Here is a 17,951-nt window from a genome sequence, read left to right as displayed (position 1 = left end):
AATGTTGCTCCTGCAGACAGCAGGCTGAGGCACAGGCACAGACAAGGTAATGTGACGTCTCCAAAACAAAATGGTATATTAGTCTGTGCAGTGCGGGAATGCAAAGGGAGTTGGCAGAACAATAAGAGACAATCCTTTAACTGTTTTACTTCCTCAGATAAATACATTTCAAAGATTTTAAAAGGTAACCAGAAGACTTCACCAGGATTACAGGTTTTTTCCTACCTACATATTATTCTGTGATCCTCATAACAGTATAAACAATAATTCTGCGCATTTTATATACACTATGTCAAGATTATCACTTTCCTTTACTATGCATTCCTTTAACTTTAATAACAGGAACTTGTGAGGGTCAAGAAATCTCTCAAATTTTAAATACTCTAAATAGTATAAGTCTACACGTACTATCTAGGATTATTTTAAACGGTTGAGTGTGCAGATGTAATCATATGTATCTCAAACTGGTGTTACATGTCAAGAATTCAACAAGTTAGATAAAAAAATAGAAAAAGAGTCAAACATTGACCTGCAAAAGACATCATATTATTAAACTGAGGTTTGGACTCTAGTCACATGACTTGAGCCAGACTTGAATCACAGATTTGGTGACTTTAGACTTGACATGACAAAATAAAAACAAAACAAAAAAAACACACACACATGTATTTTGACTTAGACTTCAACACCAAAGACGTGGGACTTCACTTGGACTTCAGTCATTTTACTTGAAAATACTTGATACCCTCCTCCAAACCCAGCTATTAAAGAGCATGTTATTTAAAACATGCACCACGAAACGATTAATTTTCTTATTTTAAATGTTTGGGTCAACATTTACAAAAAAACTTCCAAAACGTTTCTTTTAATAAATAAACAAATTCTAAAAAACATTCATGACTTTTGTGAATTTAATATATTATTACGCTGTCATTAAATGTCATTGATTTTGGTGAAGAGAGCATAATGACTTGTTTAGGACTTTAGGAAACTGAGGGTTTAGAACTTGAAACTTGGACTCACCTCTGGCATTAAAAAACTATGAACTATTATAATTTTTTATGAGACAATGCTTTTAGAGTGTACTTACAGCTCCTGTCAGAACAGTAATAGTCAGACTCCTGCTGCTCTTCAGCACTCTCACAGCCTGGGAATATAAAAACAGAAAACTTCAATTTTCAAGACATATTTATTAAATAAAATTAATGGTAATACATTAACAGTCTCTTAGAAAGATGGTTCTCTGCATGAAATATGTATTAGGTATTTATCAGGGTGTAAAATGATTACCAACTCCTGGTAAATACTGCTGGCTTTGTTTTCTCAGCCACTTTGGCAAATAATCAACAGTCCATTAAGGATTTTTTTTTCTGTTGCCAAACCATTTTGGCTTGTTAAATGCTAATTAAGCAGTGGCTCTGCAGCTCAGTGAGCTGAGTGTAGAACAAACACTGCCGGTGAAGTTAAATCACTGTTAAAACAGATGTCTTCATGGTGCTGTGGGTGCTTCTGATAAGAAAGACAAATTGTACAAAACTGTATATCTATGTTAAAGTAAAAAATAACTTTAGACTCCAGCTGGTTTTATATCAATGAACAAATAATCAAGTTAAACTTCACTTCACCTCCTTGTGCTCCGCATTGGTGAAATCCACCCCGTTCACCTCCACAATCTGGTCTCCAACCTATATTTAGGATAAGACACAGATGCAGTTCACAGCAGGCAGGTATATGCAGATACCAAAGACAGAGTGTCAGCTCTTACCTTGAATCCCTCTCTTATAACTAAAAGTCAATCAAGAAACCTCTGGGTAATCCTGGACTCAGGTTTAAATTTCTACAGCCATATCACATCAGCAACTTTATCTGCCTATTATCATTTAATAAACATTTCATATAGAGTGAGAGAAATAATGTAAAAATAAGATCATGAAAGGCTCATCAACGCCTTTTTTCCAGTAGATTAGATTACTGCTGTTCATCAACTTCAGTTTATTCAGAATGCTGCTGCAAGGGTGCTGACAAAAACTAGGAAGTATGGCCATATTACTCCACTTCTAAAACCCTTACACTGGCTATCAGTCACTTAAAGAAATAATTTCAAAATCTTACTACTGTATAAATCACTCTGTGGCTCGGCAGCCAAATATATCTCTGACATGCTTTTGACATATGAACCTTCTAGGACCCTCAGGACATCTGGGGCCGGCCTACTGACCATCCAAAGAGAACTAAACATGGTGAAGCAGCGTTTTGTTATCCTGAAGCACAAAACTTGGAATAACCTCCCAGATAATGTTAGGTAAGCCCTGACTCTAACCACTTTTAAGTCAAATCTAAAAATGTTCCTTTTTTACATTGCCTACTCCAACCAGTAATGACTGCAAATTCATCTTTTCAACTTCATTTTAAATTATATTTTTATCTTTGCACTGCATCTGCACTTTTGCTACTTATAAAGATTTTTTAATATTGTAAATCATTTAGTAATTAATTACCTTTTATATCCTTTCTCTTTACTCTTTTTTTGTCTGAATCTGAATCCTATAATATGTTTGAAAATGTAATTGCTCTGTAAACCACAGTCTGACAGTTTTTTAAAGAGGTGTTCAGGTCATTTTGAGCAATCACCTCAAGTCCAACTTCTGCAGAAAGTGAGCCTGGCTTGACATTACTGATGTAGATACCAGGCTTCTGGGTTGGACCACTGGAGATGCTGATGCCCATGCCTTTGGTGCCCACAAGGCTGAGGAAAACCTTCTTTTCCTTGATTTCCTTGCCTCCAATGGACGCCAAGCCTGCAACGCTGCTTTTTTTCTCCTGGGGAGGCACAGAGAGTCCAAAAGCTGTCTGCTGATGTGATACAACTTTTAAAACTGAAAAATGACATGAAGCAGAAGCTAAATCTGTCTCCTACCCCTGACTCAGACACAAACTGGTCGACAAACTGCCACTTGAGGGGTTCATCTGATGAGCTGGAGAAATAGAAAAAACCTGAATGAGGACACTAAAGTCTCCACACTGTCAACAATGTCTTCTCAGCACATTAACTCCCCATTTCGCCATTCAACCAGCAGGTTTTTTTATAACCACATTATTTTACCTTTTCACTGGGATCATCCCCACATCTGCACAGATAAAAAAATCAATAAAGTTAATGCTGTGATTGTTATTAAATAATATCAATTAATTAATGCACATCAATGATGCTCCTGTTATTGGAAAAATAGTTTTTGACGTTTGTTTGTTTGTTGTTTGACATACGCCTGACTTTGAGCGACACAGTCTTCTTTGTCTTGATGAGACTGAGGACCTCCTCGTGGATGCAGGAGGAGATGGAGTATCCATTGATGCGCACAATCTCATCACCAACCTATAAATCAACACAGGATGGAATATTATGTAGGACGCCTTCACTTTCAATATATCAAGACAAATCAGAGATGGAGTTATTGCTGCTCCAACAATTCACATTCTTGTCATTTGAAAATATCAGCCACAAAATGATTTATTGATTTCATCTGTCTATCTATTTTTTTGATGCTTTACTCATTTACATAATTGAGTTTAGCTATCACATCTATATGTCAGTGTCTACACAGTCATGTACAATGTGTCTGGACATGCATGCAGATGTTTTTATCTAGATTTAAAAGCCTAACCACGGATGGAGGCTGCACAGTAACCTCAGCTCGGAGGTCTATATACAGTATATCAGTTGCATCACTTATCTTTATCCAACAATGTTTATGTATGCACTCTGTTAAACAGTTAACTAATAAATAATACCTAATAAAATATGTTTTAAGTAAATTTGCAAAATCTGCCTTTAGCAGGTGAGGAAACATTCTACCGCACATTACAGCATTCCTTTGAATGTATGTTGTTAAATAATTTCCATAAAAATGATTATTATTAATTATTATATTTTACTCTGACTGTGTTTCTGGGTTTTATCCAGTTATTAGACAGGAGACTTCCCTCACCTTGGATGTAGTTACAAAGTGTACTGCAAGTCTATCATAATACACAATGACTCACAGCTGTGCTATAGTATTAAAGCATCAATCTAAACAGGACATTAACTTTTTTCATGACACAAGTTATTGATTTTATTCAATGTCCATCTGGGTGAAACTGAACTATCGGTTACATACGTGCAGGCTCTTTGAGTTTAAAAAAACATGGTGATTTACCCCACCTAGTGGATACTGGTATTATGACTGACATACGCAACACCTTACAGTGACATGAAAATCATTACAATTTGACACAACAATGGGTAATCTGCATAGTATTCATGTTAATAAATATAACACTATAAGTGGCATGTTATGTATAAAAATGCAATGATAAAATAAAGTAGACTATCTCTATGTATACACATGCATACTATGAAGCCAAAAAAATAATGTTGATGTACTAGATGCTATACTTAAACTAGTGTAAGGAGCCCCTTTAGACTGGAAAGGAGATCTTTTTTATGTTCTGTGCACAAGATAATTAACTATAAATTCATATGCATCTCTAAAGATCTAAGATGCACACAGCCACCATATAATGGAGAACACAGCTAATCAAATTTTATTTTCTATTCTGCCTCTAAAGTGGGAGTGTATCCATGTTCTCCTGCTCAATATAATTAATATGACTCATATAGGCAGACCAATTAATGGGTTTTATGCTCTCAGTATTTTTTTCCCCAGGTCCAATGTTCAATATGTGATTCCCTCCTTGAACCCTACGCCCTGAAATTTGTGGGCAAGACAGTTTCCTGGACTTTAGATATTGATATCTCCACAGAAACTCAATAGATCTTTACCACTGAGCGTGAAAAAAGTTTTTTTGAAACATCTAGCAAAGCTTACCCTTACCAATCTCTCATACAACGTTAGTTGATATCAAGACTCATCGGGATGATCCCCCTATTGTCTCATAAAATTATATTTTTTTATCAGGTCCTGTGTGCACAAGTTAATTACCTGCCGCAACAGTGGGGCTTGTATTGTTTTCACCTAGTGACTTTGTGTGTGTGTGTGTGTGTGTGTGTGTGTGTGTGTGTGTGTGTGAGATCATGGAAAATTGTACTGGAGATACCTGCTACAGTGGAAACTAGCACAGAAGCAGTTTTAAGTATTTTTCCAGTTGTCTGTCTATCTGAGGACAAATTTTGTCAATGTGATTGTGTCACAACTTTGCAAGATGCTGTCAAAAAGACCCCCCTAACTTATGAGGGTTCATAAGTTAGGGGGGTAGGAAGTAGGACAGAAGCCAATGGGTCCCCAACTTTACGCCCCTGGCACACATTTGTTATAAGCTGTGGATTCCTGTATTGTGGTGGGTGCAAGATGGTCTCTAGTTATCTTGTGCGCACAAGTTTAAAAAATACCATCTTTCTGGACTTCATGGGCTCTGTACTTCTGCTATTATCATTACAAAATAATTATTCTACATACCAATAGCCAATACCAATAATAATCTTTATCTGGTACATTAACTAAAATGGTACATAAACTAAAATCTGTTTTCAGAGTTTAAACAATCCGTCGTAACATAGAGGGACATTTAAATTATTATTATTTTTTTTTTTTTTTAAACACCACAGTTAACACACACAGCTACATACCTGTAGGCCGACATTCCCAGCCTGACCGTCCTTCACAATCTGTGATATATAGAGACCACAGCCAAACTCCAGCCCTCCTCGGACACTAAGACCCAGTCCATCATGATGTGTCCGATCCAAACGCACTTCTTTCAGCTTCCTGCACATTCAGGAGAGAAAGAAAGATATAAAAAACATTTATGAGCCAGATAAAACAGAGTGTGGGGATGCTCAGGGATATTATGGTATAGTTAAAATGTCTTTTTAGGGCACTTTTGTTATGTAGACACATATGTGATACCGGCATCAGGACGTGAGTCTATGCTGCACTCACCGTGACCTCTTGGGGGTGAGCAGGTCGTACTCCACCTGGTGTTTGAGGGGGATGAGAGGTCGGATGGCATCAAACAAGGGCAAGCGCTTTGGTTCATTGATGACCAACTTCAGGTCCCCGACCAGCACTGTCAAATCCATAGACCTGAATGAGAAGAGGGACATAATTATGTTTTTATATGTGACTTTCACGTTCTGAGAAGATACAATATAATATGAGATCCTCGGGTCAAGACCAAGTGCACTTAAGAAGAGGGATCCCTGAGGAAGAGGGATCCCTCCTTAGTCGCTCTTCCTGAGGTTTCTACCATTTTTTCCCCAGTTACAGCGTTTTTTTTGAGGTGTTTTCCCTCAGTCGTGATGTGAGGGTCTAAAGACAGGGATGTCGGTCACATTTAGAGATACTGAATGTCATATTGTGCTTAAAGTACAACTGATAATAATGGCCCTCAGGGGATCTTATCAATCAAAAGATAATTTAAGTCCTCCTGTAAGAGTAGTCTATAGGTTTAGCATTGCACTCCTAGAACACTGTCAGATAGACAGTATCAGAACTGACGCAGCACAACAAGAAAATACTTTCTTTTTTTTATCAGACGCATTCTTCTTTATTTTCAAAGCACAGTGCCTACATTACCCATAATGCAACTTGCCTGCCAATAGTTTGGTCAGGTATGTTAAGCGAGTATCTAATAGCCTAAAGCTGTTAACCTGAAGAAGAGAAGAGATGAGGAGGCATATGTCGCTCTGACAGGCAAAAATCTGTCAGAGTGGACGACAAGCAACAGTAAGCTTTTTGCCTTTGTTGTTGTTGTTTTTAATTATTCCAGATCCTCAATAATTGTTACTACAGTTAAAGCTTTTCTTGGGGTCCACACAAAATGCAAATCAAGATATTAAATTATCGCACCATAAATAAAACTAATATTTCTGCATATGCTAATTGGAACCACAATCTTATCAATTGTCCTTTTACAATTCAAAGGGAGACAACTAGAACAGCAATTAAAGCTGCAAAGTAAGCTACTGTGTAAAATCTGTCCACCTGGCCTCCTCTCTAAATTATTAACAAGTGCCATTTCAGCCCTGTTTGGAGGATGGACATAAAAAGAGCTTTTGTGGAAAACTGGTCAGGCTTGTCAGAGTACAGTGGAAACTGATCAGAGGCTTAACCAGTGGAGCCACAGAGCTCTGGCTCTGTACAAAGATTAATTGAAACCTAGACCTGTAGCCCCAGCAGTGCACCCCCTCCCTCAGCCTCTGACACCAGGCTGTTATCAGAAACCCTGATGGAGCACAGAGTTTAAACGGGAGGTCTTTGTGCATCAGAAATGAGTGTGATGAGATAAAGAGATATCAAAAATTTGGTGAGGAGTTAAAAGACATTAAAAGTGCAACTGAACAGCGTTTCATCTGCAGCTAACACAGGAGCAGAAGAAATTATAGCAACACTTCAAGCAAATGAAACATGACACTATATTTGTAATGTTGATTATACTGTCTTTTTTTATATTGGGGCCTCTTTACTAACATTTTTCACAAGTTCCGGGTTAAAGTGGTAATTATTTAACCCTTTGAAATCTGGATCGACATCAGTTTTCTTCTGCTGCATTCAGACGCCTTTCACAAATGTTTAAACCTTTGAACCCTGAGGATATTGGTTTGATCTCTTTGAAAACATAGGGGGAAAAGACAATGAGCAGCTTGGCAAGGAATATCCCCAAAAAGGCAAGAGATATGTAGATTTAGAAAATTATTTTTAAAAAGCCTGGGGAAAATATCCAGAAAACTATAGTTCTAATTATCATAATTATTTAAAATCCTGTTACAGAATTATTGTAAATTTTCAGATTTTAAATTTAATTTCCTTGTTTGTTTGCTCAATGACTTTCCTTCATTTTTTGCTATGTTTTTAAAGATAATTTTCTTGTTTATTGTTTTTTTCTATCTCAGGGTTTACAGGGTTATCTATTCAATAACATCAACATTTTCAACCATATAGGCTATAGCGGGGTGAATATACACATACGTGTGTGACAAAGCAAAAACGAAAATGCAACTTTCTTGCAGACACACACAGATAAACCACACTGAGCAGTGACAGATGGTACTCACTGGTGATACATGCGGAGGACATCATACAGGTAATCCTTCTCTGCCTCATTTTCAATCAGCAACTCCACCTGCAAGAAAGGAAAAACATCTGGTGCCATTCTTCTTCTCACTGCTGAGTCAGAGGAAACGTCAGCCCACTGACACACACTATACTTCTCTCTGGTGGTCTGGTCAACACTACAGCGGGACGAGCCATCAGTGTGTGTCTGTGTGTGTAAGAGTCGTACAAACCTGATGGCGGCTCAGCTGCAGCAGAATAGTTTTGAGGAAACGTTTCGGCCAATCACTGATGTAACACATTTTGCTTTTTGTCTGAAATAATCTGTCCCAAGCTACACGATAACTGTTTCAAACCCAACCTGAGTTGCCAAGCTCAGTGGTAGCTCAAACCAGGCCTTGGGGATGATGAGGGCTCCTTGGACTAAAGCAGGTGTAATGGACAGCCCTTCCCTTACCATCAAACCACTGGGAGGGAATAATGGCAGCTGAGGAGAGGCTGCAGTAGGAAGGTCAGCAGTGTCAGCTTACATCTCAGACACAAACAGAGGTGAATATTCACACCCAATATTCTCACACACACACACACACACACACACACACACACACACACACACACGCCACAACCTCACAACCTCAGCAGTGTGTGCTCAAAAATAAGTCCTATGAAGAACAAAATACCATGTGTGCATGCACATTTGGACACTTCTGTATCATGTAGAGCAGTTACACTCAACTTATGGCCCTTATCTGACCCCCGACAGGGTGCCAGGTGGCCCAACAATTATTTTCTAATTCATAAGAAAAATGAAATGATTCACAACTGGGAAAGGTTTTTGTACTTTTAGTATACATCAGGTGTCAGACTGCATAAAACAGCATCAAAATAGAGCCTGTTTATCAAAAAAGCACCATTGGAGGATCGCCCAAACCCCTCAAGAGAGATAAGAATCCTAGAAATGTCCTAAAATCCTAGAAATATCCCAGAATCCTAAAAAAAAAATCCTAAAATCATTGAAGCATCCTAAAACACTAGAAACATCCTAAAATTCTACAAACATCCTAAAATCCTACAAACATTCAAAAGATTCTTGAAACATCCTAAAATCATGTAAAAATCGTATAATCCTAGAAGCATCCTACAATTCTAGAAATGTCCTAAAATCCTAGAAATGTCCTGAAATCTCAGAAACATGAATGGGGCTGCTCCCATGCAAAGCAAATGAGTATCCCTGCTGTAGGGATTAAAGCATTGGTAGATCGTCTAATACTTACTGTCGTGATCATAAATGTAGGGCTGTATTACATGGATCCTGCTGAGAGTTCGCTGCAGGGATGTGTAGCATGATTTTTATGACTGTCATAAATTTGTCTTGCACCGCGCAGTGAGACACAGTCAGCCACACCTGCAGCCTAAAGTGCATGCAGACTTTGGCACCATAAACCAATAAGGTTAGAGATCATTGGTCAGTCAGAAACCTGTTTTAAAAGTGTGCTGTCTAGTTAAGAGGTTCAGACTGTTTACAGAGTAAAGACCCCATTTACTTTATCTACAGAGATCGCAGTGCATACAACAACCTCCCAAAGAACAAAACAACTTTATTGTTCCTTTTAAATTGACAAAACAGATAATGTAATTCTTCATACAGTGACTAAATTCAAGCTCTCATCCAAACTGAGATACAGTGACTACGATGATGTCCCAAATAGAAACAAAGCTTGATTGTGCCGTGTTGGCCCCTCAGCCTCTAATTAAACTCGTAAATTGTAGCTTCCTTCCGCTCAGCTGCTCGTCTCTGACACGGTCGACATTATCTAATGCTGAGATGCCCTTTGTAAAAAGCCTGCAATATGTGACACTGCCTGCAGCACAGATGGCTGTGTGATGATCCCTACATGGTCTGTGGCCGAAAACGCCCTGAACATATCATGTTCCCTTCCTCTGTTATTTTCTACTCATAGTTACCTTTACAGGCTGTTATGAGCCAACACCAAACACAAAACAAAACATGCTTAATTCATGGAGCTACATACAATGAACTCGAGTAACATTTGTTTTACCCTGGACCTCAGCTGTATGTTCATCATCGGACAGATACAGAGAGGATATCATCCAGTATAGCTGTTTGGAATAAACTGTGGCTACTTTTAAACTTTAAAGGAAAATAGATGCACTGTCACCCAAATTATCTGCCTAACATAACATCTAACAGAACAGCTGTTGAAATTTGAGGACCAAAATTCTATTAAATCAATTTCATTTGAGAAAAATCCAAGAAAATTAATTATTTCCATTGTTTGAAAATCAATAAATCGTATAGTTTTGTCAGTTATTTCACCAAAGGGCTTAACCCTTTTAAACCTGAGAAGAAGGCAATTAACCTAAAAAGACATGGCCAAAAAGTTAGCAGGAATTTAGCAAAAAGTTACCCCCCAAAAAAATCCGGAAAATAAGCAAGAAAAAAAAAGAAAAAAGAGGGGGAAAAAATCAAAAACAAAACTTTCTTAATAAAAAGTGCGGAATTAAAAAAAAATCTGTATCATCATTTTAAACATAGGCTGATAATAATAATAATAATAATAATAATATCCCTATTCTTTTCTGAACAAATTTTAGGTTGCTTTTGTTGGCCAATTTCTTACAATTTGTGGGAAATTTCTTGCTAGGTTGCTCATTACCTTTCTCCATATTTTCATAAGAAATCAAACCAATTTCCTCAGGTTCCAAGGGTTAGTAAATAGGCCTAGTGATACATTATATCTAAACCCTGAAGCTACTGCCATAAAATTTCTAATTTGTGTTTGACTTATATACATGCCTTCTGATTTGCTGTAATAAAAAGTATACTTCTGAAAAAAAAAACATTTTGAGGTAGGCTACTCTAACTGTTTCATTTTGTGTGGCTGTCTGTCGGTCAGGCCTGTCTGCGTAACATCCCGGTGAAAGAGACACCTGAGCCGGTGAGGCGACGCACAGGTGAATGACGGAAAAAGAAACGCTGTTTGAGGGCTATTAAAGAGAAATGTAATAAATATCCGAAAAGCACAATGTTTTCATCTTACCTTGTGTCTAAATTCGCGAGCCACTTTCCGCTCCATCGCCGAGAGACAGTAGCAAACAGACCGCCGTGAGGTCTCAGTGTCGGAGAAGTTTGTCAGGACCAGACCAGGGTCAGCACGTCAAGCTGCTGGCAGTAATAAAGAGCTTCCGGTTAAGGTTTTTTTTTTTTTTATAGTAACCAGGTTAATAAATAACGAGGAATAAAAAATGTAACAAAAATGAATATGACAATGGTGAACATTTACAAAACCATAGCTTTTTCTCACTATCAAGCGACTGTGTCCGTGTTTGGGCTTCTTGTTGTTCTTCACACGCAGCAGATTTGGGACTTTTATTTTGAAGGAATGAAACGTATAGGATACCCTCAGTTTTAAAGCAAACTTTATTTTAACAAATCTTTATTTAGAAACATACGACGGCGTAGGTACTACACTGTTAAAGTTAATATTTTTTCATTGTATTAACTATTATATTAACTATTGACCGTGTTTTTTATTGATGTCACCTCGTTTTGGTTTGATTTACAAAGGTGGTTTTAAAAACTAACAAAATTAGATATAGGTATATGTTATAACAATCCCAATTTGCCAGATCATGAAAGTAAGTAATTAATCTTATAATCATTTAAATACTTTCTGTAGATAGCACCTTTAAAAACAGAGTTTAGACTGCTTTGATAAATTAGCAAAAATGATAACCAGATGACAAATTATGCAAAATGGAGGACTTAAAATATCAATGTAAAATCTTACAAATAAATAGACCAAATATAACAACATCAGAAGGGAATAAGAGCAATAAAACAAAGCAAAATATTTTAAACATAAAATGATCTGGGTAAAAAAAAACTACCCTCCTTTTATATTTTTTTAGAGATATTGATTTTGACATATACTTGACAACAATTGAAAAATTAAAACTGTGTATATTTAGACATTTCAGTATGTATGTATGTATGTATGCATGTATGTATTATTATTATTATTATTATTATTATTATTATTATTATTATTATTATTATTATTATTATACAGTCTATGGTCCTGTCACTGGTGTCACTGGTGGGCAAAATAACATCAACTTTGCTCCGGTTTTTCCACGAAGAAGAAGAAGAGGCGTACACTTCCGGGTTTCAAAAGTTTGATAGCAACCAACGAGCAGCCTCGCAGCTCTGACTGAGAGCTGTGTGTTTTCAAAGATTGTGGGTATGTAAAAAGTGTATTAGTATGTTAGCAAAAACGCCATTGATGCATTTCTACAGCGCTGTTGTTGTTCCGTATGTGCCGCCTTTATCTTCGCAATATTAGAAGCTGAACCATCATGAAAGACTAACGTTATATTTGCAACGGAAATGTACATGCTCCATGTTTTGGAGTTTTTTTTGCACTTCAGCGTGCCCAACTGATTCAAATTTAAGCTGAAATAGTTTTTTGTGTTTAAAGCTGTATCAAATTGCACACTTATAAGAATAGTAGGCTTTGCTTTTAAATGTCCCGCTCCCCCTGGCGCCCAAAACATGGACACGGGGTGTGTTACACGTTACTACACATGTTACTACACATGTTACTAACTAACCTGTTAACATCTTTCCTGTCAATAACCAACACCCGTTCATGATTATTGACAAATCTCACGCTGAAAACTGCTTGAATTATCAGATGATATAAACTAATTCACCGTTTTATAACATATAATAATGATTTCTTTGAAATAGTTATTGGATCTATTTGTTTTTTGGCATTTAGTTGTTTGCTGAACATAAGTAATGTTTTTATTATTATGTTTACTTGATATACACAGCTTTGTCTTTGGTTTTTTATAGAGTTGGCTGCAGAAAAGTATGAGATTGTTTGACTTGCAATAGTTAACATTTTTTTAAATTGATGACAGCCAGTCATCAATTGCACTTTTGTTTTCAGGGTTTTGTGCTAGAATGGGATCACCAAAGAAAGATGCAACACCACACAGGTAAGATTATGTAGTCAACGCACAGGAGGACTGACTGTTTTTTCTGCTGCAGCACTGAGAGTGTTCACTGTGAGAAGGATGTAATGCTTTTAAAAGTAATCTCCCTGAATGATGCTTAGACTTACAGTCTGCTCCCCACTGTTACAGACCTAAGTATTATCTCACATGGATTTAATCTCACTCCTTAAGTCGGTTTAAATGCCTCATAATCATTTATCTCTTAATGTTGCTAAGGTCGGAGATTTGCTGCAGATAAACTGTATACTCTGCATGCGCAGGATAAATGGTTTTTTTCCACACTACAGATCCAACATTCGTACCACTGGTCAAGAGCCTGACTCCCCACTTCCCCCCATCAATGAGCGGCTGGCGTACCTGCGTCCGTCCAGGGAGCTGCTGGAGTTCTACAGACAGAAGATCGCCCAGTTTGACGGAGAACACGAGGAGCTGCTGCAGATGCTGGAAAAGTACAGAAGCATCACAGAGGACCAGGTGAGACACAGACAGGAATCATATGTGTTTGTTTGTATGTTATGTTGCTTGTCCACTAATGCTAGAGCATATTCCCCCTTTTAACTGATCTTCTCTCTGTCCCAAATATCCTCTCAGCATAAGCTACAGTGGGAGGTACGACAGCGTGAGGGAGAGATTGCGGAGCTGCAAAACGCTCTGAGTGACATGCAGGTCTATCTTTTCCAAGAGAGAGAACAGTCTCTTCGGCTTTACGCAGAAAATGATCGACTAAAGATCAGGTGGGTAAAAGTGTTTGATGAAGACATATAATTTCCACTATCAAGCAACTCAGTGAGCAAACAATAAAATCTTATAAACAACTCAGAAATTGACCACACATGAGCACATTAAACACCAGTGGTGGAATGTAACTCAGTACATTCACGCAAGTATTGTACTTGAGTACAAATATGAGGTACTTGTACATTCTTTTCTTGTCACTTTGGACTTTTACTCCACTACATTTCAGACTTTTACTTTACTATATTTATCTGACAGTTTTAGTTACTAGTAACTTCGCAAAGTAATATTTTTGCATAAAAAAACATAAGACTTTATTGAATATGATGAGCTATTTAAATATCGATTTGCAAATTGACTGGGAAAATGAATTGCCAATTATTTTGAGAAACATTTGACATTTATTAGTACTTTTTACTTAAGTAAAGAAACTGCATACGTCTTCCACCACTGTTTCTGTTATATGTGGTCATTTAGACCTCTTTATAAAAACCTTGTAGGCATGTACAGACTGTTACTGATTGACAGACGTCTAAATGACCCCCATTCACTGCCGCACAGAGAGTTGGAGGACAGAAAGAAGATTCAGCACCTTCTGGCTCTGGTGGGTCCTGATGCAGGAGAGATCACATATTTCCACCGGGAGCCTCCTCACAAGGTAAACATAGTTACTTAATCATAAAGATTTCTCGCAACATTGCACGTCTGGACTCGTCAACACGGGTGAAATTAGTCACCATAATAATCTGGCACACCCAAATGTAACAAAGGCAGTTTTAATGTGATTAGTTACACCTGTATTTGTCCAGATTATCTGCAGTGAAAAAAGTGTTATTAATCATCAAATAATTTTCAGTCAGTGTCATTGCTGATTTTTGCACCACATATAAACAAACTGATGAGAGACAGCTCATTGCAAGTTCTTTTTTAACAATAACATTTGGGGCATGAGGGCATATAAATATGTTTTCTAGATTGCTGCTCACGTGACCATATGACTTATAGTATCTAACGGCGGGTCAGGATGTCTCCACAAACTTTTGCAAGCACATTTTAATGGCTCAATCACATATGTCAATTTCGATACAATCAAAACAAATATTACAAGTTTTTCTCTTCTTTTTTGTGGATTGATTAGTTAATTTCACTGTGAATTCAACAAAAATCAATGTTTTGATGACTATATTTCAGGTCACTATCAGACAGAGGAACACTGAGTCGAGCTTGGAGGAAAATCTCAATCTTAGGCCAACAAAGTTAAGATCTGCTGCAACCAGGAAAGGTTTGAAACTTGGATATTTAAAAAAAAAATTGCAGATGCCTTGTCTACGTTTAATATTATTTAAATTCTGTGTAATGATTTTAGAAAGCTTCTTTGTGGTTTTTAATCAAGATGTCAACACTTTGACTGTTTAAAGAAACTTGCTGTGAAAATGATGGTATGTGATGGTATAAGGTTTTTGAATCCACACAGAAAGTGTCATTTCTGATTTCATGTCCGTCTGAGCAGAGAGCAGCAGGAGAACAAAATCAGCAGACGGGGTAAATGGTGAGAGCCTGGAACAATACAAGAATGATAACCAGACGTTGTTACTGCAGGTAGGTGGGGGCGTCCACTTTCTGAATGCGGGTGATGGGATTTATCTCAAATATACAGACACTTCACCATTCAATATTCATTTTGACAATAACAAGACTGAAACTTTTTCACTCTTTCCTGTCTGGACAGTTTTGGTGACCAAATAGTGTACCAAGCTATTTTTCTTTGCCGCTCATGTTTCTAGGTGGAGGCTCTGCAGGCTCAGATGGAGGAACAAACCCGTCTGGCTAAAGAGCAGGTAGAGTCTCTGCTGGAGGATCGGCGGATTAAAACAGAGGAGGCGCAAGCACAGCGGCAGAGAGATGAGGAGCGACTCACAGCTCTGACTGACAAGTGGGTTGATCACAGCTGCTGTGATACTGCTGAGTGTATTATAGGAATGATGCTCCTCTTGTTGTGATTCATGACTTTTATTTTTCCTCTCTGGAATTATACTCATTCCTTTGAAAGATAATAAATCAAAAATAAATTTAAAACTGCAATAATCACATTTAGAGCAAGAAATATTGACTTACAGGCAACACTCAAAAAATGTTTTGGGACCAGGAGGGAGGTATTAATAATTTCATATAATAATATTTAATTATATATATATAACATATAATAACACTGGGGCATATTTGGATGTAAATAAACCTGGGATAGTTGTTTATTAATTTAATCTGGCAGTAAGTAAACTGGGGATGATTCTTTGTACATAATAATTTGTACATTTGTTGAAACAATATATGAGTTAAAAGAAAAAAGTGAGAAAGGGGTAGGGATATTTAACTTTTACTTCCACCTACTCCTTTTCAGACACTGTAGCTTTGTTTTGTTTGTTTATATGTTTTAATTTTTGGTTTGAAATAAAGTCAGACATTAATTCTTGAGCTTCATCTCAATGTATTATTCTCATGTCCTCTCTTCATTTGACACCACAGGCTCCAACGAACCCAGAATCTGCTGCATGAGAGCACCAGGGATTTCTTGCAGCTGAAGTTTGACACTCGGGCTCATGAGAAGAGCTGGATGGTGGAGAAGGACCGGCTGCTGAGGGACCTGGACTCCTGCCACAACCGTCTGAGGAAGACTGGTTCTGCTGGTGCAGAGCCGGGCCGAACGTGGCAACCCAGCAGCAGCACAGCCCTGCTCCTCTCCCGGCCTCAGCCAGAGTTACAGCAGGCGCACAAGGAGGAGCTAAAGGTACTTTTTGTTCTTTTTTTTTTTACACTGAAGGAGAAATCTTTCTTGCTAACTTATTTTTTATCATGAATCAGTTTAAATATTGATCAACCTTTTCCCTTCATATTGAAGCTTATTTATTTTGGGGTGTTATTTGTTTGTTTTATTTACCTTATTTGAATAAATGTATGTCATTAGGCACTGCAGGAGGATCTGAAGCAAGCCCACCGTCTGGCTGAGATGTACAGGGAGCAGTGCATTACACTGGAGACAGAACTGTCCCAAATCAGAGAGGAAGGGGATGTAGGCAGAGAAATATTTAAGGTACCACTGTTGGAACAGTGCTTGTAAATGCTCACACATCTCTGATTATTTTTTTCATATTTATGGCAAGCCCCAGTTTTTCTTAACACTGATATTTTTGTCTTTTATGAGTGCAGGAGCGTTCGGACAAAATGGCCAAACGTCTTCAACTGATGACTCAGCGTTACGAGGCGCTGGAGAAGAGGAGGGTGATGGAGGTGGAGGGCTTTAAGACGGACCTGAAACACCTCAGACAGAAATTCAAAGATGTCGAAAAACAACTTCTCAAGGTAAAAAGACTTTGAGAAGTCTATTAGTGTCTTAATTTTTTTCCCCCATTTAGTTTTTGGCTTGATCATGAGAAATGAGTTTTGCACATCCTGCTGATATCATAATTAGCATTTACATAAACTGTTTAACCTGGTGCATATGTATCCACTGTTTCAGGTTACTCTGAATATTGGGCCCAACCAGGACTTAGCCATTCTGCATGAGGTGCGTCAGACCAACAGCAGGACGAAGAAGGTTCAGGGTGAGCTGATGGCGCTGAAGGCGAAGATCTATGGACTGGAAAACGAGCTGAGATTTAGCTGAGGACTGGACTGTGGTGTCAACTGTCTGTTTGTGTTACTTTAGTACTGAAACTTAGACTAAATGTTGATTCTGTTTTGGTATTTTGAACTAATAAAGATGTTTTGCATCAGTGATTTTAAATGAACGGACACACAGTTATTCACACAATGAATTCTGCAAACAACCACAGGCTTATTTCCAGCAAACATCTGGAACTGACATGGAAGAAAAAACGTGTGCAACTAATATCATAAACGATGGATCTGTTTTGCTTAAGTGTCCCACTGCATGCAGTGAATAAATAAATTAATTAATAATATAAACCTTAACAGAAAATAAAAATGAAGGCAAAGTACGGCAAAAGATAACAGAAATACAGACTTAGAAAAAAAATTAACAACGAAATATTTTTTAAAAAATACAGCTATAATGTTGTGACACTTTAAGGTAATCCTCATTAAAAACTAATTTAAAAGGGT

The 17,951-nt window shown here is 37.5% G+C and overlaps 2 protein-coding genes across 6 annotated transcripts in view; one reads left to right on the top strand and one right to left on the bottom strand.

Annotated features, from left to right (window-relative positions):
- ush1c (Usher syndrome 1C) overlaps nt 1-13,517 on the bottom strand; it is a 28,666-nt gene extending 15,149 nt beyond the window's left edge. For 2 of the 3 annotated variants that reach the window (XM_042495552.1, XM_042495554.1), the window contains exons 1-11: nt 13,455-13,517; nt 11,114-11,235; nt 8,054-8,121; nt 5,940-6,083; nt 5,627-5,765; nt 3,265-3,373; nt 3,104-3,128; nt 2,918-2,975; nt 2,632-2,820; nt 1,626-1,685; nt 1,091-1,147 (exon numbers count right to left, since the gene is read on the bottom strand). In XM_042495552.1, coding sequence (XP_042351486.1) covers nt 1,091-1,147; nt 1,626-1,685; nt 2,632-2,820; nt 2,918-2,975; nt 3,104-3,128; nt 3,265-3,373; nt 5,627-5,765; nt 5,940-6,083; nt 8,054-8,121; nt 11,114-11,149 — 885 coding nt within the window. In that variant the 5' untranslated portion in view covers nt 11,150-11,235; nt 13,455-13,517. Of the gene's footprint in view, nt 1-1,090; nt 1,148-1,625; nt 1,686-2,631; nt 2,821-2,917; nt 2,976-3,103; nt 3,129-3,264; nt 3,374-5,626; nt 5,766-5,939; nt 6,084-8,053; nt 8,122-11,113; nt 11,239-13,454 lie in introns of all 3 variants that reach the window. The other variant, XM_042495553.1, reaches the window with a different exon arrangement.
- Nucleotides 12,247-17,840, top strand: ccdc77 (coiled-coil domain containing 77). Of its 3 annotated transcripts, none has more exons than XM_042495561.1 (12): nt 12,247-12,316; nt 13,031-13,079; nt 13,385-13,571; nt 13,689-13,831; nt 14,394-14,490; nt 15,024-15,114; nt 15,343-15,431; nt 15,617-15,765; nt 16,356-16,617; nt 16,795-16,920; nt 17,037-17,189; nt 17,347-17,840. In XM_042495561.1, the coding sequence occupies exons 2-12, from the start codon at nt 13,045-13,047 to the stop codon at nt 17,491-17,493; spliced, it is 1,479 nt and encodes a 492-aa protein (XP_042351495.1). In that variant the 5' UTR covers nt 12,247-12,316; nt 13,031-13,044; the 3' UTR covers nt 17,494-17,840. The 3 variants fall into 3 exon arrangements, with proteins under 3 accessions (XP_042351495.1, XP_042351494.1, XP_042351493.1); XM_042495560.1 differs by having other exon boundaries at nt 12,251-12,316; nt 13,006-13,079; XM_042495559.1 differs by having other exon boundaries at nt 12,255-12,316; nt 13,002-13,079.
- Nucleotides 17,841-17,951: the final 111 nt, after the last annotated feature.

The sequence above is a fragment of the Plectropomus leopardus genome, chromosome 11 (genome assembly GCF_008729295.1).
Source record: "Plectropomus leopardus isolate mb chromosome 11, YSFRI_Pleo_2.0, whole genome shotgun sequence".
NCBI lineage: Eukaryota > Metazoa > Chordata > Actinopteri > Perciformes > Serranidae > Plectropomus > Plectropomus leopardus.
This window is presented reverse-complemented; position numbering and strand designations above follow the sequence as displayed.